Source organism: Python bivittatus, unplaced genomic scaffold, assembly GCF_059951505.1.
Source record: "Python bivittatus isolate LINGU-HERP-01145 unplaced genomic scaffold, Pbiv_v1 ctg000580_np1212, whole genome shotgun sequence".
Taxonomy (NCBI): Eukaryota; Metazoa; Chordata; class Lepidosauria; order Squamata; family Pythonidae; genus Python; species Python bivittatus.
The window spans coordinates 26,374,579-26,397,915 of NW_028277087.1; the positions used below are offsets into that span (position 1 = coordinate 26,374,579).

The 23,337-nt window shown below is 37.5% G+C and overlaps 1 protein-coding gene across 4 annotated transcripts in view; it reads left to right on the forward strand.

The window, feature by feature from the left end:
* Window positions 1-19,816, forward strand: part of CDC42BPB (CDC42 binding protein kinase beta) — a 120,118-nt gene extending 100,302 nt beyond the window's left edge. For 3 of the 4 annotated variants that reach the window (XM_015889125.3, XM_007434411.4, XM_025170649.2), the window contains 10 exons: window positions 2,689-2,905; window positions 3,950-4,012; window positions 8,407-9,003; window positions 11,249-11,346; window positions 11,458-11,542; window positions 12,090-12,210; window positions 12,298-12,415; window positions 14,202-14,307; window positions 14,397-14,467; window positions 18,011-19,816. In XM_015889125.3, coding sequence (XP_015744611.2) covers window positions 2,689-2,905; window positions 3,950-4,012; window positions 8,407-9,003; window positions 11,249-11,346; window positions 11,458-11,542; window positions 12,090-12,210; window positions 12,298-12,415; window positions 14,202-14,307; window positions 14,397-14,467; window positions 18,011-18,142 — 1,608 coding nt within the window. In that variant the 3' untranslated portion in view covers window positions 18,143-19,816. Of the gene's footprint in view, window positions 1-2,688; window positions 2,906-3,949; window positions 4,013-8,406; window positions 9,004-11,248; window positions 11,347-11,457; window positions 11,543-12,089; window positions 12,211-12,297; window positions 12,416-13,157; window positions 13,332-14,201; window positions 14,308-14,396; window positions 14,468-18,010 lie in introns of all 4 variants that reach the window. The other variant, XM_088149796.1, reaches the window with a different exon arrangement.
* The last annotated feature ends 3,521 nt before the right edge of the window (window positions 19,817-23,337 follow it).

Genomic DNA, 23,337 nt, shown 5'->3' on the forward strand with positions numbered 1-23,337 from the left:
CTTCCTCCAGACTCTGGGTCCTTGGTTCCCAAATGAGATGCAAAAGGTACTCTCATCAGAAAAGAGGACTTTGGACCACTGGGCAACAGACCAGTTCTTTTTTTCTGTAGCCCAGGTAAGACGCTTCTGATGTTTTTTGTTGTTCAGGAGCGGCTTGACAAGAGGAATACGACATTTGAAGCCCAAGTCCAGGATCCGTCTGTGTGTGGTGGCTCTTGATGCACTAATTCCAGCCTCAGTCCACTCCTTGTGAAAGTCCCCAACACTTTTGAATGGCCTTTTCCTGACAATCCTCTCCAGGCTGCGGTCATCCCTGCTGCTTGTGCATCTTTTTCTTCCACACTTTTCCCTTCCACATAACCTTCTATTGATGTGCTTTGATACAGCACTTTGGGAACATCCAACTTCTTTTGCAATTACCTTTTGGGGCTTTCCCTCCTTATGGAGGGTGTCAATGATGGTTTTCTGCACAACTGTCAGGTCAGCAGTCTTTCCCATGCTTGTGATTCCTACTGAACCAGCCTGAGAGACCATTTAAAGGCTCAGGAACCCTTTGCAGGTGTTATGGATTCATTAGCTGATTAGAGTGGGACACTTTGAGCCTAGAATATTGAACCTTTTCACACTATTCTAATTTTCTGAGATTGTGAATTTGGGGTTTTCATAAGCTGTACTCCATAATCATCACAATTATACCAAAGTAAGGCTTGACATATCTCACTTTGCATGTAATGCGTCTATCTCATATCTTGGTTTCACCTTTTGAGTTGCCGTACTGACATAAATGAACATTTGCACGATATTCTAATTTTTCGAGTTTCACCTGTATATATATTCCAGTGTACTAGAAACATCCATATCGAGAAATGTTTTAGGTGCAAGAATTCAATCCAAACTTAAAATAAATAGTAAAATAATTATAAAGTTGCTGTGTTGAAGAAAATGAAGTAATAGAAAGTTTTATGTCTGAGTTACCACTAGGAGAATACACTGGCAACCAGTACCTATTTTGTTTCACAAGTCACCCAATTTTACTTGGGTCAAATCTGTAATGTTATCTGGAAATCTGGAAACTTCATGTTTTCTTGTTACTATCATTGAAGCCCCACATTTTAACTTGTAAAGCAGAATTGAATTATACTTGCAGGCATAGGTGTCTCTACTGTAAATATACAGTTGCCAGATTTCAGACAGGTTTTATAAATATATTCACAGGTTTGGACTATTTAAAAACATTTCTCAAAACTACCTATTGTTTGTTGGCCAATTTCTACTGAAAGTGACAGACATTGTGAGCATGCCCTTTGATAAGCAGCCTAATAAATTGCAGAATGAGTGCAAGAGCTTTTGTTTTGAGCGCCATCAAATCTTATTAACGTATAGGGAGGGAGCTATAAGGAAGTCATTTATATGGGCAATTAAAGACATCAAATGTATATACATTGCTCAGTGAACTAGAATGGAAGAAGGTTGAAGAGTTTCCCAGAGACTGGAAGTTGTAACTTAATCAGGATGAATTAGAAAGAAACTTAATTGGGAAGAAAGTAAGCATCTTAAGCCTGCTTAAGTCTCCACATGCAACATTTTTTAAATTTTTGACAGGGGTCTATGAGATGAGAGATAAAAATGGAGCAAGAATTTCTGGTTGACCCCATGGGGGTCGATATATGATTGTCACTGTGAATCTGTTTGTGGCCAATATTTCTGGCATTACTACAAAACAAGAGTAAAAGAGATTTGCATGCATTGTAAATTTGTGTTGGCAATGAATTAAATGTAACCTACAAACAAATTCATTGAAATTAAATTCAGGGACAGTGTGCCTTGCATATGTTTTGCATTTCAACTCCCATTATTCCCAACCAGCTTGCCTAATGGCAAAGGATTGTGGGAAATACCATTCAACCACCCTCCCTCTCCCAAGAACATGAATTTTGCAGTCTCTCCTCTGATTCATAGTCTTAGGCCCAAACTGTGGAGTCCTTGGGGTTCTCTTGGTTGTTTTATTGCAGACGTTGTTACCTATCTAGATAACATCTTCAGTGCTAGAAGGGAGTGGGGTTTGCTCTCTGTTTATATACAGTAGCTTGCCCTGTCAGTGTTGGTGGGGGAGTTGTTTCTTCCTTGGTAGTTCCTTGGTAGATTAGGCTGTTGTTTACTGCTTGATTGTTTTCTGGTGTTAATCCTGGTGTTAATCCCAGTTTATCTGGGTGTTGATTGCTGGCAAGGAGGTGTTCTGGTCTTTCTGTTTCCTTTTTATTGTCTCTTCTGAATAGTGTGTAAATGTGGTTTATCTCTATGTGCCTGTTGATGGCTGACTTGTCTGAATAGGCAATGACTTGTCTGAATTAGGCCCAGAATCAGGGATAGGGATGGGGATGACTGTCTACACAACTAAGTTGGCTGGGGTGAGGGAAAACGTTGAAGGCAAAAGAAATCCCTCCTGTGTCAATAACTGCAAACTAGATGGCTTCTCAGAAATCAGAGTGTCATTACCCCTTTTCTCTTTTGCCACTGCAGTGTTTCTTGCTACCTACAGAAGGCTCAGTCTGGAGCAGTCCATTTTGAAAAACACTTTGTCTGAATCTAGTGTACATTCCCATTTTATCACTTTGCTTTATTTGAGACATTTCTTGCGTGGGTGAATTTCATGTAATTATTTTCCTTTTCTATCCTCTTGTTCTCAAGGTGACAGCTTCTCTCTTAGGCTCTCCTTCAAAGACCTGCTCTCTGCTGATCCTAACAGAAAACGAGAATGAGAAGCGAAAGTGGGTTGGAATTCTAGAGGGACTGCAATCTATTCTGCACAAAAATAAACTCAAAAACCAAGTTATACATGTTCCACAGGAAGCTTATGACAGTACACTGCCTCTCATTAAAACCAGCCTAGCTGCTGCTATTATAGGTATGTTGGGATATAACAAAACACTTTGAATGTATACCTGTAAATGGGATTGATACATTGCTATTCTTAAATGTATTGTTTCTTATCTGTATCTCTGGCAGGAAAAAATAGTAGTATGAAATTCAGTGATTGACTTCTAAAAATGAATTATGATTAACTCTGCTTGAAGTAGACACCAGCAGTGCTTAGATGTATTGTCTCAGTTTTTGGCCCATTGCTTTCTGTGTTAAAATAAAATTAAGTACATTAACCAATTTTTACCCACTTCCCATTCGGAGACATCATTTGTTATCCTACCTGCCTGCCAGCCTTGCTTCCTTGCTTTCTTTCTTCTGCCTTATGGACAGTCGCCATACTGCAACTACCAAAAGGATTATGCTAGCATCATATAAAACAATTTTAGAACTGTAAAAATGCAGAATATTAAGAACAGTTTAAAATGATAAAGCATACTGCTACAATACTATAAATTACCCAACTATTTGAAAATATCTCACTTTCCTTAATTCTTCTGGAATAGAACTATCTTTCTTCATTTCAGGAGATGGGATGAGATGGATGGGATTAACTGGGGACTACAGGCTTGATTATGAAGGTGGTTCTAAAGTGAGAGCATAGTTTACTGAAAAAGCTTGCCCTTCATCCCTACCAATTTAAGCTCCAAAAGAGAAAAATCTTGGAGCACAGTGCCCTCCAAATTGCTCTTTTAAATAATCTGAGGTCCATTCCATATAGTTTGCATTACTATATCTGCTTTCCTACAAGTAAACTTTACTAAATTCTGTGGAATTTTCCTTTGGTTAGACATGGATTGAATTATATTATTATGGTCTGATATTTTAGACCCAGAAACAAGGACAGTTCTGTTAGCATAGATATACTTCCTCTAGCATATTCAGTTAATCAAATGGACGTTTTTTGTTAAAGAGTAGAAACCAGAATTAGAATGCATATTTATATTCACCCCTGGGGAGATAGGTGGCATATAAATTTAATAAATAAATAAATCCAAAATATTAATAAATTATTTTCTTCTACCATTAGATCGAGATAGAATAGCAATTGGTTCAGAAGAAGGCCTCTATGTCATAGAGGTCACCCGTGATGGTAAGTAAATTCCTGGTTGCATTTAGCAATTACATGCTGAGGAATCAGCTCCATCAGTTAATTCTTGATTATTTGGTGGTATTCCCTTATATAGAACTTGTTTGTCTGACAAGAGTTAGAAACTCAGAATACCAGCTTATTTAATTAATCTTAAACAGTTATTTTTTATTGGACATTCTGGATGGCACAGCTTTTACCTTTCACAAAAGGCATTTATTCATTTGACATCAAATATCTAAGCATTCATGGAAGCTAATCTGGTTTTGCTCACTATTACTCCATAGTTAGCCGATAAGCTACATTTGTACCTTCCTTAGAGAATAAGGACCTGGCCGCTAAGCTGTATCTCTGGGTGATTTGCTTTTTGCAATAATAAAATCAGCACAGAAGTACCCTTTAGGATACTGTGGAAGTTTTAGATAATCTAAAATGAGCAGCTCTTCAAAATCAGTCTTTTATCCTTATACAAATAATCATACATTCTCTTCTTCCTCTCTTGCCCTCCCCCTCCACCCCATTCTGCCTTCCAAAAGCTCAGTTGCAGCAAAACAACAACACAATTTTAGACCATGGCCACAAAGTGGCATCAGAACTGATGGCTTGGTTTGAACCAATATGAAATAACTAGGTTGAGATAGTTTGGTGATACAGAGAGAATGAATGGGAACTGAATTGCAAACAAATATATGAAGAGAAAGTGAATGGGATGAGGGGAAAGGAAAAACCAAGAAAGTCATAGTTAGAGGAAGTTGATGGGATCCTCAAAAAGAGAGAGGTTACAAGTTTAAAAAAACAAAAGGTAATGTACTGACATGATAAAAGCAAGGATGGAAGCAACTTTAAGCAACTTAAAACTTAAAGTGGACTTCAACTCCCACGCTGGTTGGAGAATTGTTGAAGTCCACATATCTTAAAATTGCTAAGGTTGAAAAACACTGGTTTAGACTGCTAGAAAGATGTAGAGAGATACAATAAATGATGCTTGTTTAAAGTAGGTAGGTAGGTAGGTAGGTAGGTAGGTAGGTAGGTAGGTAGATAGATAGATAGATAGATAGATAGATAGATAGATAGATAGATAGATAGATAGATAGATAGATAGATGTTTAGCTTGTTATTTCTTATTCCTCTACTTCACTTGCATAATGTTGAGCTTACCCTGAAAGGGAATAGTTTAATGGGTATATACATATGTATGTATGTACAGTATGTCCATTTTGGAAATGAACTGGAAGAGGGTGTAGATAGAACAAAATCGAGGTGATAAACAGCTTCTCTGCCCCAGAAATTAATTTAGCTTTGTATTCTGTAAGCATCAGAACTTTCTGACTGCTTTTCAGAGGTGTGTGTTTTTTAGCATGTTGGACCAATCTGGTCTGGATTTGATTAGGGCCTGTGGGACCAAAAGCAAATCCATTTTATCTGGAAAGGAGGATAGCTTGCACACCAACTAAAGCTAGGAAAGGAAAAGTAGGAAAGTTAGCCATTTGAGCATTCTGGTTGGGCCTGGAAGCCTGGAAGCACTCCCAAAATGTAAAAAATTGTCTCCATCAAGTTTTGCTTGGCTCCTGATGACTATATGGATATGCCTGTTGTTGTTTTTTTTCCACTTGACAACAGTATGGAAGTGGTTTGTTATTGCCTTTTTCTAAGATATATTTTCAACTTCCCAGACTAGCCTATACCCATGGAATTTTCTGATGTGGTCTCCCATCCAGATCCATCCCTTGTTAGCTTTTTTTTTTTTTTTGCAAACTGGCAAGCTAATTAGTACAAAATCATCCAGAACAGAATATATCTCCATTCCTTGTTATTCTCTTTGCTGACCAAAACATTTTTGTCATGTCTTGATGAAACCCATTTTATTAGCATGTGGGTACTTCAGAACTTCCACACTTTCCTCTGCATCAGAAAAAAAGGTGAGAAATAGAGAATTAAAAAAGAATTCATATATATTAATGCTATGCAGCTCTAAATCCTCAGGTGATCACTCCAGGCAGTTTCACATTAATGTTAATTTGCAAAGCAGCATGCGAAGAAAAAGAGGAAATATCATTCATTTTTATTCTTTCCAGTCCAGAGGAATGTTGGAAAGGAATTATGCCAGCCGCTTCATTCTTAAGCCCCCTTTCTCCTTCCTCCTAGTCACATGACCTTGAGTGGAGCTGCTATTAAGGGGTTGGGAAGAATTCCAGAAGCTGTGCTCTGCATGCTTTCTCTACCTTGTTTATATCTACATCACTTGCCTAATAGCAGATTTCTTCTTTGGCCTTTTGGAGGTATTCATTTAAATCAGTTTTCCAAGGATACTCTGGTGTTTTTTTAATGCCTGTCCCAGCACTACAGAGCAGAAGTTCTGCTATGGTGTTAGCCAGTTTCATTAACCCCAGAAGCTAATTCCTCAGAATAATTATTTTTCCCCTTCTTCTCTAGATACTTTGCAGGGAAACAAAAATCATAAATTTGCCTACTACTTTGAATAGCTCTTCCTTTGCACTTTGAGCTCTTGATTATTTCAGAAATCATACAGGCAAGTCACCAAGGTTTAGCTCTAGGGAACTGAATCTTGTGGCAACGCTGGGAATACTTGTGATATAGAATTGTATTGCTTATGTAACACAAATGATACTAACCTTCTTGATCAAAAACATATATATGAAAGTTCATTGGAAGTAATAGAGCCCACTCATTGTCACTGAATGAAAGTGAAGTTGTGATAATAAAAAATTTAATGGAAGCTTATATAACTTGTCAGATATTAGCTATGCATTATGATGTTGAACAGCACCTTCTTATAGCTCCTCTGTTTTGTAGATCCAAAATATTTTATTGAGCCCTTTGCTGGACTATGTGTGGATATAGGCTGTATGTTTTTGTACAACAAGTTCAGACCTGTTTCACTGAGTTTGCATGTACCCATTTTTTATTGTCAGCTCCATGGAGTAAGCACAGCTTTGGGAAGGACCTCAGATATGAACAATGAAATTTGCTACCCTGTGACTTGGATGTAATAGATTTCGATAATTGAAATCATTCTATCCAGCTAAATTTTCACTTTTTACTCTCCTTTACTGAAAATTCAATTGTGATTTTCACAGCAATATTTCTGTTCCTATGCTTTTATTTATTATACTAAACATGGGGGGCGGGAACCTTTATGATTTGTCAACTAATTTCTAGATCAATGACTCTCTTAAGTTTATAGGCTAAAAACAGACATCAGAATATATTTTTCTTGAGACTTTTGGCTCATTACATTCTGAAAGCATACATGGTTTTCGTATGGCCAGTCTTAAGAGTTATCTACTGTATAGGGTTAGTATCAAGGCTGTACCTAGGCATTTATTTTACACAGTGCCAGAAGAAATAATGCTATAATCCTTTGTATCATAATTTCTAGGGAATTACTGATAGTAAAATATAAATGATACCATGTTTTCTCTGTACCAGACAAAAGTAGATTATTCAGATAGATATGCTTTGCAATTTCCAGGCTTCTCTATTGCAATATAGGGGCTGCCTTTGAAGGTAGTTCAGAAGCTTTAGCTAATATAACTGCCAGGCTTTTGACAGCATATTTAGAAAATACTTATCCTAAGACATCTGCAGCAGAAGCCAACTGGTTTCTGAGCCCAGTTCAAAGTGTTTTGACTTGACTTTTAAATGCTTAAATACCTAAGTACCCATGCAGAACACCAGCTATTTGCACTCAAAATCTTCTGATTCTACAGGGAAATTAAGCTTTCCAATAAAGAGGGCCTTTTCACTAGAATTACTGGCATTCTGGAACTTTCTTCATAATGGAGAAGGAGCAAAAGACAGAAAAATATGTACAGCCTTAGCTTTGCCTTCTGAATATCTTAAAAACTAACTTTTTCTGAAAACTTATAATTACTCCTGTTATTTTTGTTTGTCTATATGCAGTTTAATTTTGATGGATGGTTTTATTTATATCATTTTGAAATTGTATATGAATAATATTTGAGCTATCTTTTCTTACTATTTACTCCTGTCCTCCTCTGGGCAGTGTGAAGAATTAAGGTTTCTATTGATAAAATGATCAGGAATTTAGAATTTGTGTCATGGATCTTTGTTGTTGTTGTTCAGGAAATGATCCATAATTGTTTACGTTTTCTTTTTCAGGATAAACGTGCATCTCCACATTTGTTTAAAATGAAACACTTTGGCTTCTGCTATGATAAAACTGTGACTTTGTTATTTATTCAGTATTATTGTGGTTTTGATGCAGGTTTTAAAAACTGATAATGAGTTTTGTGCTGGTAAAACTATGTTTTTCGTTACAGTGAAATATTACATATATCTTAAACAATATATTATTAACACATTATGGCTCAACACATATATACTCTCTTATGTATATCTGTTATTTTCAATAGTGATTGTTCGAGCTGCTGATTGCAAGAAGGTCTACCAGATAGAGCTTGTTCCCAAAGAGAAAATAATTATTCTTATCTGTGGTCGGAATCATCATGTTCACTTGTATCCTTGGTCCTCCCTGGATGGATCTGAAAGCAGCTTTGATGTCAAACTTCCTGAAACAAAAGGCTGCCAGTTCATTACAACTGGAATGCTGAAGAAGAGCTCTTTAGCAAGTTTGTTTGTGGCAGTTAAGCGACAGATTCTCTGCTATGAGATTCACAGAACTAAACCCTTCCATAAAAAGTTCAGTGAAATCCAAGCTCCTGGCCATATACAATGGATGGCTATGTTCAAAGACAGGCTTTGTGTTGGTTACCCATCTGGTTTCTCTTTATTGAACATCCAAGGGGATGGACAGTCTATCAACCTGATAAATTCCAATGATTCTTCACTTGCATTCCTCTCGCAACAGTCTTTTGATGCCCTTTGTGCTGTGGAGCTCAGCAATGAGGAATACCTACTTTGCTTCAGCCATTTGGGAATATACGTTGATGCACAAGGTCGAAGGTCACGCATGCAGGAACTAATGTGGCCTGCAACTCCTGTTGCCTGTAGTATGTATATGTTTTTCTGTTTCCGTATCTTTTACTGCTTCACTTGCCTGAAAATAACTGGCAAATAACTTTGTGCCTTAGTAATTATAGTTTTAGCTCTTCCTTTACCAATAGAATTGTGTATTTATGAAAAGACAGACACGTAGGATCATGGAAATCAGTTTGTGAATAGCTGCTAGGCACACTAGTTGATTTGACTCAGCATGCTGCCTAATGTACTTGCTTTCTAGACTTGCTTCCAGATTTTTCAGAAGCAATTATTTAACAATTATGGAAAACAGGGTGCTGGATTGGATCAATCTTTTTTCTTGTTGCTTTGTTCCTATGAACAGTTAGATTTTAATCATATAAATTCTGAGGATATAGGCTTGTTTTGCAGCACTGTCAGTTTCCTAATATGGTTCTTACATGAGAACTTAGAAGAAAAATAGGACAACTGTATACTTATTTTAAGATATAAGGAGGTCCATCTATTTTTCATCTTTCTTACATCATTGCAGTGGATTGTAATACTCAGCCTTCATCATAATAAATCACTTGCCATGAATAAGGTCATATCCATGTTGGGTGTTAAGTGTTGTTTTTGATTTGGTGAAAACCAGTGGAAAAAAAAAAAGGATGAACATTATTCTATGGTTCCAGTATGTAGCTTTAACAAATTTGAATCAGAAGTCTTTTTATTGTATGTGAAATGCAGAAAGTGACATTTCTTCCTCATATCTCAGGTCTGATAGCCAAAACCTAGTGAATACTCTGCTTCTTGACTTACTGAAGATTATCTGTGAGCCTCCATTGGTACCTGACATCTTATAAATCAATTGTTACATCATTTCTGATTTAGTGCAGTTGTTTGGTTTTGGCTAGGCAGATTATGTAAGCCTAGCTATTTTGTTGTTGTTGTTGTTTAGTCGTTAAGTCGTGTCCGACTCTTCGTGACCCCATGAACCATATTGCGCCAGGCCTTCCTGTCCTTCACTGCCTCCCTGAGTTTGCTCAGTTTCATGCTCAAAGCCTAGCTATTAGTGTAAGCCATATTTCACTCTATGGTCTATGTAGTTTATTCAGTAAATCATAGTTAAGTTGATGTATGAACCTAGTCTTAGTATGAAATCAGCCTCTCTAGAGCATCCTAAGGAAAAGCAGGCTCCTCCTAGAACTTTCCCTTTAGTAATACAGGTAGAATGTTAGCCCATCTTTTCTCAATCACTGTACTGTATGAATTTGCAACCCTAGTGTGGTTGGTGCAAAGAGGGAGTTCCCTCTTCCCTAACCCTCTTTTTTTTCAGGGGGGGGAGGATTTTGCTGACCTTAAATGTCACTCTGTAGTTCTTTTGATGATGCTTGCGGTCATTAACTCTTTCTTGCTATCTTGCTTGCCCTTCAACAAAAATATTTATTCAAAATTAGATAATACTAATCATGCCTGCAAATACTTGAATACTCAAATTAAAAGTGACTGCCCTTCATCTAGGCCTTTATATACAAATCCATAGTAAGAGATTCCCTTAAAGATATGTATGAAAACTACTGTTACAAAATAAGTGAAAGGTGATTTGATATGATTTTCAAAAGGAATTGCCATCCTTTTATTAAACTGAAAGGCTTTTGTTATTAAACTGAAATTCAACCACTGAACGGGAAACGCTTCAGTTTATGTGCTGTCAACAATGATATCTATAGGAGGCTTCGTGTTTAGAGCAGGTATACCTTTGAATATCAGAAGCATGGGACAATGTAAGAATGGCCAGGAGAATTGCTTTTTTTAATGAGGATAACTAACTGCCCGGTGTTGTTGAGAATCAGGCGGCATACAAGTTTAATAAATTATTATTATTAAATTATTATTATCATGTAAAGCCTCCTGAAAACATAGTAAACACCATTATGCAGTACACCTATTTGTTTCCCATTTTATGTAAGCACATAAATTGAATACTTGATTAAACATGAAGGTAGGTTATAAATTAAATACCAATAGAGGCAAATATGTGTAGCTTAAAAAGCTAGCTATTAGGACAGAATTCTAGTTTTATTTGCTTCAGTCTGTTTCTTTCAAAATTCAGGTGCCCACCTGAAGTCAAAAGTGGAATAGCTCCAGCAAGGATTTTCCAAGCGCATGAAAATTTTGCTTAAGATACAGCTCTCCAGTATTAATCAGCTTGAGAAACAGCAGCAGCAAACACTGAGGTGTTCAGTTTTATCTCAAATATATGGAGCCATAAGAGATTTTGTGTTTTCTCTCCAGGTTGCAATCCATTCTATTTAACCGTTTACAGTGAATATGGGGTTGATGTTTTTGATGTTAACAGTATGGAATGGGTTCAGACTATCGGTTTAAGAAAGGTTAGTATCTTTAGTGTGGAATAAAATAAGCTTTATAATTTTCTGAAAACGTTGTTACATTGTATTGAAGGCCTATTCTAAAAAGCTTCTCTCACTTTGCCTTGATAACAGATCCGACCTCTAAATGTTAATGGCACTTTGAACCTCCTTAGCTGTGAACCTCCTCGGCTAATTTATTTCAAGAACAAGTTTTCAGGTTGGTAGAGGAGTGGAGAGGGGCACCCTCCCAGTATGACTGGGGAGTCTGATTTTAAATAGGTAGTAGGTTTTACTCATTTTTTTTTAATGCCTCAAGGAGGCATATATTGAGGTTTTGATAATATGAACAACACAAATTTATTTTAATTGTATTCACTTAATTAGCTAAAAGGAAATGGTTTTATGGGGATATCTTCCTCATCGAATGACCATGGGTCCATTAGGCTTAGTATTGTCATGACTGGTAGCAGTCAGATGAAGACTCTTCCCAGCCCTACCTGAAGACATCAGAAATTGAAGCTTGGCTCTTCTGTTCTACTACTGAATTAAACTCCTTATTCCCATAGGGCTCCTTATATAAAACATTACTAAAATTGATATATGCACATCTTGCAGTCAAGTAACAGTTCTAGAAAGCAATCTGTGATTCATGCACAACAGGGCTTTGCAGATCCAGAGATCTCCAAGATGTAATGGATGAAATTCAGGAGAGCAGCCTCTAGGAGGTTGTATCTAGCTGTGTAACTGTATTATATATTTTACAGGAGGAGCTGCTCTTAGTGTGCCAGAAACGTCTGACAACAGCAAAAAGCAAATGCTTCGTACGAGAAGCAAAAGAAGATTTGTCTTTAAAGTTCCTGAGGAAGAAAGATTACAGCAAAGACGGTAAGGCTTCAATATTTTTCTCATAACTTGGGTGGTAAAGTCATTTTACCATGCAATATCACTGCTTGGTGTCCTTTGTTGATCCAGAGAGATGCTCCGAGACCCCGAGCTCAGATCCAGAATGATTTCCAACCCCACCAATTTCAACCATGTGGCTCATATGGGACCAGGAGATGGAATGCAAGTGCTCATGGATCTACCATTGGTAAAAAAAAACAAAAATTATTCCTAGGGAAAGGCTTTGCCCAAGCCTTTGCTCAGCTGATTCTGCCAGAGGACAAGCTGACAGAAGCTTTGCAGTCAAAACAGGAATGCTGTTTGTTTTCTAAAGGGTAATTGAAATCATTAAGCAAGCCCAAGGTGGTTTCTGTAAAGGATTTAGAGATTGGTTGTAATGTAATCTCTTCCTCTTGGTTGTATTAGCAATTTGGATTGTTGTTTCTCAGCTGCTTGTATTTTAATTTTTATAATGCTTGTTATTGTTTTGATTTGATTTGATTTGATTTTAATTCTTTTCACTGCCCAAGCTACTTGCTGAGATGGGAGGCCATATAAATTGGATAAACAAATAAATATAAATACTCCTTTCACAGTGATCTGTTAGCTGTTTCAGTCCAGAATCTCTTCTGCTATTGACACCTTTTCCAAAGTTCCTATGATCACAGGAGAGACAGAAAAATACAAGGGATACCATTAGTTATTAGGTCTCACTGAAGTAAGAGGAACAGGGAAGGAAGGATGCAAGCCCAACCCTTGGACTTTATTCTGGGGTGGGTACATGGGGAATTATGTCTTAACAGGTCCTGTAACACTATTTTGAGAGCTGCTACCATGAACACACAAGGACACTGAAAATCAGGAAGTATCACTGTCACGAGTATGATAGTGTTTCTGAATAACTCTCCTTTCCTCCTCCCTTTTCTTGTTTCTTTTGTCTAAAATAACAGAATGAATTTCCTTCCCCTTCATCCTCCCGACACACTGCTCTGATATCATCTCCAACAGGCTTTGAGCACGTCTATCACATGAGCCCTATCTCTGCCGATCTCTTTCTCCAGAGTGACCATTCCTCCTCACTGCTTTTCTCCTCCTCCTGCCCCTCCTCTGCTTCTGTAGCAAGGGTAGGAGCAGCTCTTTAGGAACTGGAGTGGATGATGATAGTGTGCATTAGGCCTCTCAGCTGGCTAACCTCTGCGTGTATAAGCTTGTGCTTTCCTGCCCTGAGTTCTGCAGTTAAAACGGCCAGTCGTCCCTGTGAAATCTAAATCCTGTCTTCTCTAATAGGCTAGGATAAGAGATTAACCATCCTTCCAGTAGCAGGAGGCAAAGAGGAAGCTTATTGGATAATGCTCGATATTTTTTTTTTTCATTGCAACCGAACTGCCAGCATTTGCTGTCGTAACTGCCAAATACAGCAAAAGTAAAAGACAAACCCTTTCCCCATTTTATAATCTGGAAAGCTAGAAGCATAATATGCAATCAAATTCTGTTGCTTATGCTGTATAATATCAGACTGTAATAGTACACTGGCAAAATCAGTAAGAGCACACAATTAACTGGATGTCGCTAATCCAAAATAAGGTAATGGGTCATATCTTTGGCTATGCATTAGCCTTTAAGGGGAAAATAAACCTATAAAGCAAAATATAATTTGATATGGCTCATTCGTACACACTTATTTTCTGATAACTTTTATAAAATGTCTCCAACTGCTGGAAAGAACTGAGATTTAAATACTGACCTTTTTACTTGGTTTTTTGGGAGTGGAATGGCTGTATTTATCCCCTCACTGATTCTTTGAGCAACATGCTTTGTTGTATATGATTCTCAATAGTCAAGATTGGACAAATTTGTTAAAAAAAAAAAAAAAAAGCTTATACCTCGTAGCACTGAATACAGGGTTTAAGTATTTTAAAAGGCTCTGCATTTAAGGAACAAACTTAATTTGAAAATGTCTTATCTAATTGAGTTTGGTTACATTTCTGCTACAGAGTGGTTTACCTTCTTCACAAGATGAAAAGGCTTGTCCTCCAACAAGCAACATTTCACGCCAAGCACCTCACAGAAATAAAAGCTACATTTCATGGCCATCTTCAAGTAAGAGTAGAAGTACAGTAGATCTCTTTATAAGCTGTAGCTTTATAAGCCTCTCCTAGGGGATATTCTCAAACACCTTTGCTTTGCAGGTGGTAGCGACCAGGGAGCAACCATGCCCTTGCGAAGTATGTCTGATCCCGATCAGGAGTTTGACAAAGAGGTGAGATCAATCTCTATATCCTCACTGGTTCCAAATAGTAAGGTGAGTTTGGAAAAGTGGTTGATACAATGCCACTAGAGGGCACTGACTTCTAATATTTTTAAAAGTTACATTTTTATATCTGAATGTATGTGTGTATAATATCAACCTATGATATGTGAAATCATGTTTGTTATGTGCCTAAAGAGTTTGAAAATCCAATAATGGCATATCTCTCATCATAGTAAACAAGCCTTCAAGTGGAGCCCAGATCCTGAAGATTTCATGGACATGTTTATGTTCTTTTCTTGGCTTCAGTATAAGTGGCTTTCCATTGCCTTTGGGGGGAAATCTTTTTGGGGGGGGGGGATACTTCCCAGTCTAGCCTACAACTTTGGTATTCCTTGGGAGGGTTCCATTAAATACTTACCCAGCCCAACTTTGCTTAGCTTCCAAACCCAGTCAAGGTCTACCAGAAGTTGTACAACAAAATTGTACAAGCCAATGTCTGCATAACCAACATGCCAAATCACAGAATTTAGTGCTGTCCAGAAATCTTAACTTCAGCAGTCTCCATTCCTACAGTATATACAGACAATCCAATTAAAAGCCTAAACTCTGAAAATACATGCTTGGAGCACTTCTTGAAATCATTAATCATTTTTCTTAGGGAAAATCAGAAATGATTCATAAGTTTTTTTTAGAGCAAAGATGGATTAAATTTCTTGTCCTAGTAAATGACCATCCTAATAAATGGTCTCTCATGTTGCATTACCATTAATAACTTCACTGAAGGTTGGAGAGATTCTCAATCACAACTAGCTGTAGTTTTGACAGTTTTAATGAATTTAATCATTAGGAAACTATTATTGGAAAAAATCACATGCCGCAGAAGAAAAAGTACTACAGTCCTATGTGTTGGAAGCATAAACTCTGCACTTTTTATCCTCTTGACCACTAGAGACATTAGGAGTGCAGAGAGAAATCAAAGGGGCTTCCTCTTTTTACCTCTCTTTTCCTCTGCTTTCTCCTAATTGGAAGTTTATTTGGCTTTTCTCTTCATCCTACTTTCTATAAGAACAGAGAACAGTTGCTTTTTCCCCCTACCAAGAGAATGTTCAGAGATAGTTTTTCTAACTTGGTATATCACTTCCTTAACATATATGGTTAGCTGTCATTTTAGATGTAAAGCATCTGTCTTTAGAAAGTCTTAATGGGTTTGGTTCTACTCGCTCATGTGTTTTGCTACATATGAACTGAAGGATTCCAACCTGGTTATCTCAGTTTATTCTCTACACTGTTAGGCAGCAGTTAAAAAAAAGTGAATCTAACTATCTGCTACTTCAATTACAAAGGCAACTCTAGACGGCTTACGCATTAAGATTAAATTGAACAAATAATACCCAATGACACACTGGGGAAAAAACAAAGTGAGTTTATAAGAGATTTTGTATTTGGACCAATGCAGGGGCTTGTATGTGTGCTTACATAGAGAGAGCAATATAAAACTCTGGATTGTACTCTGTGGATTGTTGCCGTATCACAGCCTTTGTCTGAACAACTGCATTAGATACAAACTGAATGTTTACAGCCACAGTACAATCTTGTCAAGTATATCTTCAAGCGATATTGCCATTTAATCTGTTGGCTAAATAAATTCTTCTTTTCCCAATTAAACTGACTGCCACTATAGCCCATCTGCTATGAGGCTAAACATTATGAATAATTAACTACATTCCAAAATACCAGAAAATTGTCCAAGCAAAAGGAAAGGATAGTGCTTTGAATGCCCACTATCAGCAGGATATCTACAAAAGAGCTATGAATGCAAAGGCAGAGCTGTCAGCTTGGATGAATATATTTTAACTGCTTCATAAATCTCCAATTCCTTTTGTGCCATTTAATAATAATAAAAATTCACCAGTCATTTTATCTTTACAGCCTGTTCCCAAACTACATATAGAATTCTGCTCCATTCTAAGTTTTTGTGATGATTCCTTCTGCCCCTGAGGAAATTACACAATTGCATATTTTGTATAGTTTGGCCTGTGCATTTGCTTGTTCAGCTGTAGGTCAAACCAAATTCAGGATATAATTCCAACAGAATACTTCTTTGCCTATACCAAATGAACTTTCCAAAGGGAATGTATGGAAGGGAAACTTTCCAAAAGGAATGTATGGATGGGGACATACAATCTGGCTCCATCATTTTCTGTTAATGGGAAAATGGTATTTTGCTAAGCAAAGTTAAAACTCTTCATGTGATTGGGAAACTGATTATGATCCCTTGAAAGATTGTGAGCGTGTGCAGTAAACAAGTTTGTGTTTACTGTAGATCTTACTTATCAGTATGAGGAACTTGGGGATAGGGTCCATGTCCACAGTAAGATTTCACATCTACTGCACTGGAAGTGTCCATTGTATAGTGACAGACAAAAATGCATGAGATTCCAGGTAACTCACTAGCTTCTGTCACTGAAAGGATGTTAGCAAAGGAGGGATGGGCAATTGCTTATGACTTTAGCATACTAAGGCTACATGAATTACAAAAATATCTGAAGTTGCCTGATGAGACTATGTCAGGATCTTAAGAAATTTGTATTTTCTGGAGGCCAAAAATTCCTATAACTTAAAGATATTGGGGAATATTCTGTTACGGAAAAGGCTGTTTGTAAAATAGGCGTGTGTACAGTTCCCTGGATACCTATAAATGAATAGATACATTCTCCACTCAAATTTAATTTTGATATTTTTGCTTTTATGACCTGCAAGTTCCTTTCTAGAACATTTGATTGTTGCTAGCTATTGGCTTCTGAGAGGTTTGTGGACCCTGTTCTTTTTCTGATTAGTACTGATTTACATAGTACTATTAATTAGTGTAATCAATGATAGAATAACATATATTTATTTAAACAAAAAACAAAATTAAAAGTGAAAGAAACATGAGAAGAAAGAGACAAACAGAAAAACTGTGTAAGAATATAGGAATATTTGATGAAGTCTTAAGTTAAAGGTGTAACGGAAGGTACCTGCGAGGAGGAGACTGGTATGGGAGATCAAGGCTGTCAGGAGGGAGGGGGTGCATTCCAGAGGGGGGGACAAGGCAAACGCCTTCTCAGTCCGCAGCAAGACCATGGGAAGAAGAAGAGACTTAGGCTAGCCCCTCTCTAGAGTATCGCGGGATGTATCCACTAGTTGCTGTAGTGTAGAGTTAGTCTGGCAAGATTCTGTCTAGAGGGTGTAAGCAAATAAGGAACTGGACTGGACTGAACTGTTTCATCGTCGTTCTTGGGCTGAGCCTGACATAGGCTTAGGAGAAAATATGATTTTGAAGAGGGAGTTGGAGGCAGAATGGCACCCCACATGGATTACTACAGTATTTGCACACTTCTAGGGATACATAATGGGGTGGAAGATACTAGAGGAGGATAAGGGGTCCTTTCAGGAGCACTTAGAATTATTGTTGCACTACCTGGGCCTTTCCTTTTGTTAGATACGTTGCAGTTCTTGTGCTTGAAATACAGTGTGACTAGAAGGCATTATTTTTGTTTTTCTTTTTAACAGCCTGATTCGGATTCTACCAAACATTCGACTCCTTCCAACAGTTCTAACCCAAGCAGCCCCCCAAGTCCCAACTCTCCCCATAGGAACCAGCTTACACTAGATGGATTAGACCAATCAACCTGTGACGCATAACACTACGGTCCTCTGCGCCCCTTTTCCCATTTGGGATTGTCTGCTGCATCACGGAGCATCAATAGCAGGACATCTGTCTCCAACAACAGTGCCAAGACTGATGCTTAATTTTTAGGGTTGCACAGAAGTAAATTCCTATATCTAGATTGTAGATTTGAGGGCATAAAAAGGAGGCAAGAGATCTTTATTGCTATAGTAACTGAATTGTTTTTTAATGCAAATTGTTCACTCTTAAACTTAAGGAGGATCCATTTCTGCACAGCTGTGATATTCTCATGACATATAGTAAAGGCTACTGATAAGGTCTTCATACTTATGCTGAAAAAGAGAGAGAGGCTGATAGTTTTTACTACTATACAGTACCAGGAATATTATTTTTCTATAGGATGATGTAATGTCTCATTATCAGGAAATCCTTTGTAGAAAAAAATCCAGACCTTTGGGTATGAAGTAAAAGCAGCCTAGTTACATCCTTGGCTAAATATATTCTAAATATATTCTTTTTTTTTCCCTTTCCGAAGTTTAGAAGGATGATAGGAAGTTGTAGGGCCATTTCCAGCTTCAGTAGAATAAAACAGGAAAATGAAAACAGACGTTCTAGATTGTGGCCTTTTAACTTACTTAGCCATTACATATATTCTCCGCTGTATAAATGTCTTTCTACTGATATTTTAGTCATGTACATAAAGGTCTTACCAGAAATGTTTTATCCTTACCCTGCTTTTTTAGATCTGATTAGCTAGAACAGGGCCTTTTTTTTAAACAACATACTGCTGAAAAACAGATTTTACTCTGTTTTTCCTGCAGTCCATCTTCTCAAAAGGTTTTTGTAATTTCTCTTGGATTTTTTTTTTCAGTGTAAAAGATAACACTACATTTTTAAAAATTTTACTAGCCAGCATTCTCTTGAGATTGCTCCCCTGATGGCTGCTTGTATGAAGGGATTGTGTAGTAATAAATCACTTATGATTTTTATTGGTAACCAAAGTGGAAGCATAGAAGGGTGTGTATATGAGGGTACCTCGTCTTTTTCCCCCAATTTATTATATCCTCACCTGCATGATGACCCCAACCCCATGATTGCCCGTTAAAAGTATTGAATGTGTAGGGGAGAAAATGCACAGCACATTCCTGTATATTTTGCAGCGGTGACATATTACGTGTATATTTAATCTCATGCTTCCATGTATTATACATTAAGTAACACTACCTACCCACCCACCCTAGTGATCATGTTTCATTTAAAAGCGTGTAATTAATTCTATGGCTGGCATATTCAGTTTGTCATTGTCACACTAGTGTGCCTTCTGTGCCAATTTGATGACAGTTGGATGTCAATTGTTTTAAAATCTGGTTTCAATGGGCTAATGCTATACCAATGGCTAACACTCTTTCCTGAGACACTGTATAGGACATGCACTTATCTTTAGTTTAAACCAAGTGGTTCTAGTCAACATTTAATCCTGTTTCATTAAGTGTTTGACAATATTTGCTCTTTCTCAGATTCTTGATTAATAAAGCTCAGTTTGAGCTGGACACTACTGCTTTGGGGGTTTTCTGGTTTTTACTCTTTTTTTAAATGTATGTCTCAAGTCTTTGTAATTATTGAATTGTGAGAACATTTTTGAACAATTTACTTGTCAATAAAGCAAAAGAGGGACGTTTTAAAAAGTTCACGGTGGTCCTGTCTTTAATTAGATAAGTGTATGAGGGGGGACCCAAAAAACCCTGGAATTTATTTATAAAAAATCATGTATTTATTTTTACACGTTCAAACTTTAGTCACCTTCAAAGTACTCTCCGTTTAACACAATACACCCATCAAGACGTTTTTTCCACTGCTCAAAACAGGTTTTGAACTCGTTGATTTTGATGCCTTTTAGTGCTTCTGCTGTTTTTTGTTTCACCTCCTCCACATCGGCGAAACGTTTCCCTTTGAGGACTTTTTTCATCTGAGGAAACAAGAAAAAGTCGCACAGGGCGAGATCAGGTGAATAGGGAGGGTGGGGCACAAGGGTCGTGTCGTTTGCGGTGCGTGCAGGTGCGTTGTCATGGTGGAAGAACCAGTCACTTGTTTGCCACAACTCGGGACGTTTCTTCCGCAAATCGTGACACAACCTTCTCAAAACTTCCAGATAAAAACTTTGGTTGACTGTTTCACCCGGAGGAACAAATTCCGAGTGCACAATCGCTCTCACAACAAAGAAACAGATGATCATTGTTTTCACGTTCAATTTCACTTGTACTTTTTTGGGTCATGGGGATGTGGCAGTTTTCCATTGGCTGGATTGCTATTTTGTTTCAGAGTCATAGGCGTAGCACCAAGATTCATCTCCGGTTATGACTTTCGAAAAAAAGTCAGGGTCAGCCTCCAACTGCTCCTTCAAAGCACGGCACGCAGTCAAGCGATTGTCTCTTTGTTCAGGCGTGAGCAAGCAAGGCACGAATCACCTATCACAAAATAGGCAAACACGTTGAAAGAGTATCTCAAAAAAAAACTCAGTGAAGCCAAATGCAGCCTCTCACAACAACCCAGCCAGTACAATGAGGCAGATGGGTTCCTAGAACACTCACCTAGCGGGGGAAGCCTGTACTACAAGGGGCCCGCCCTCCAGAAGATAATTCGGGGTTTTTTGGGTCTCCCCTCATACATTAGTTCTTTGAAAGGCACTGTGGCATGATTCAAGTCTCCCCTACAGAAATAGGGAAAAATATCCCTGAGCATTGTCAGCTGGAAAAATAAAACCACACAAACAGGTTTGTTGGTGCAAGAGTTTTTACCAACTTTTCCTCTATGCGGAGGAAAAAGCAGCAGTAGCAACTGAAGTGGGAAGAATGCTGTGTTACCTTTACAATTTGTCACAAAGACAAATGCTGTTGATCTTTTCTTCTTTCTTCTGGCATCTGGTGGGCACAGAGGTGAAGTCTATGTTGAATTACCAACTTTATAATACATATGACTTCATTAGGAATAACAGGTAGATGTTGGAGGGGTTAATGTAACTGGCCAGCTTAGAGATTGCCTGTTCTGATGACCTTTTGCTTTGCTTTTCTCAGGGCAGATGGAAAACTCTTTACAAATTTGAGAGAATTATAAGTCATTATAATATTGGCACAAGTTCTTTGCTTTGCAAAAAAGACGTTATGGAGTACTAGAATTGTTACCTATTTTAAGGACTGCTTACTGTTTTTTCTCTGATTTAATGCACTATACTTTAAGTATAGTTTTCAACACAAAGTTTTTAACTCATATAGACTACAATCTTGCGCATATTTTCTTGTCCACGGTGGAAATATCTTCTGCATAAACAAGGCATTAACTAATGAATGGGATGTTCATCGCACCACTAGTCATATGGTGCTAGACTGTTTCCTACTGAATAGCTAAAAGTGAACTTAAAAGTATATCTTAAACCAGGGGTAGACCATTTCTGTTCAGGGAAAAGGACATTTTGTTTTTGTTTTATTTTTTTTAAAAAAAGATCTCTGAGGGCCATGAGATCAGTATAGTAATGTCGCTGGAGTGGATGGAACTACTTTTTCACTTAAAAAAGTACAAAAAAATAGATATTTGAAACATAAGGGTGACTTCATATATTTTAAGACTTTGTTTTATTTTTAAAATGTGTAGCCTAAACCTATTTTCCCTCTAAATCTCAAAGGTAGAGTCTTAAATGTAGATACTGGAAGCCTCAAAAACATGTGCATATCGCAATTGCCCTATCTGATCAAAGCAAATAAGCATTTTATATTTATATTTAGGGACATGTGAATGTGTAGGAATGCTGTCAGTAACATAAAGTATTCAAATACTATAATATAGTATACATATTATAGTACTAATCTATTAATTTAGGCATGTGGGTTGTAAAATTCCCAGTATTCCAGTTCTACTTCCAGGACTCATTAGCCTTATGAAGCAAAACATATCTGACCTAAGATCCACTTTCAAAATTCTGGTCAAAATATCTCAAAACTAGAAAAAGCATTTGAGGAAAAAGTCGCAAGTGATAAGTTTAACTATTCGTGAAATTGGGATAGTATACTGTATAAAGTATACAAATGGGGACTATCAACTAAGGAGACTTCAGGACCTAAATTAGCATGGTAAGGAAAGCCTTGAGAAATTATAAGTATCAAAAAGTATCTGAAAGGCTTGCTGGGACATTACTATCAAACTATTTAACCATCCACAAACCTGTCTAACATCCGAGACCAATGGCAACAGTGACTAGAGAGCTGCTTGAATTAAGGAAATGGTTTCAAGAATCAGTGCTGGCTCAAAGCCGCTTTGACTGATGGTGCCACTTCCCAATGCAAAAATTTCCCCTTGTAGAATGATTTGGAAGGAGGGGCAGTGTTGGCACCCCCTAAGCTTTGGCACCCTGGGCCCAGCGCTCACTCAGCCTTAGCCTAAAGCTGGCCCTGATTACAGTGCCTTGGTAATGGAGGTTATGCTTGACACAAAGTATTACAGAGGGAACCAAAGCATATGCAGATGGCCTGTTCATTAAAAAACAGACAAATAGTAATTGAATGAACCATTAAGTATAAGGAAAGCCCAAAGGATTCAGGCCATAACTGCAGGAAAGAAACTCTTTGATTTCACTCAAAACGTTTTTGTTTGAGCAGAAACTCCAATAAAACAAGAGTATGTAAGATAAAAAAGGTAAAAGTCTGTTTCAAGTACTATAAGCAAGACTCTTAGTGGCTTCATGGACACACTCATAAGGTTTCTTATGGCAGCAGTACAAAAGCAGTGGTCATTGTCTTCTAAAAAAAATTTTTTTCACCTTTTCAGTGTAACATAGCCTTTCACTATACATTTAGAAGGATTTCCACCCTCTAATTGAAAATCTGGTTGAATGTTTCCTGTTCTGTCACCATGTTATGTGACTTTCCACTAAGCTAATACAGACATGCACATGTGGTCTTGTGAGTGTAAGATCTTCTGTATCTTGCAATTGGGATTTGGGGAGAGAGAAAGTTGTACGTTTTGAAGCCTCTGTCTTATGTAACATGCCAAAGAGAGGATAGAAATTGGAAAAATACCACATGCATGTGCAAACTTGTGTTATAGAAATACTGTTAGCCAATTCCTATGTGACCTATGCCAGATCCCAGTCCTGGGAGTCCCTTGCGTAAAGCAATATAAATATTGTATTGTCAAAGGCTTTCATAGCCGGAATACGATG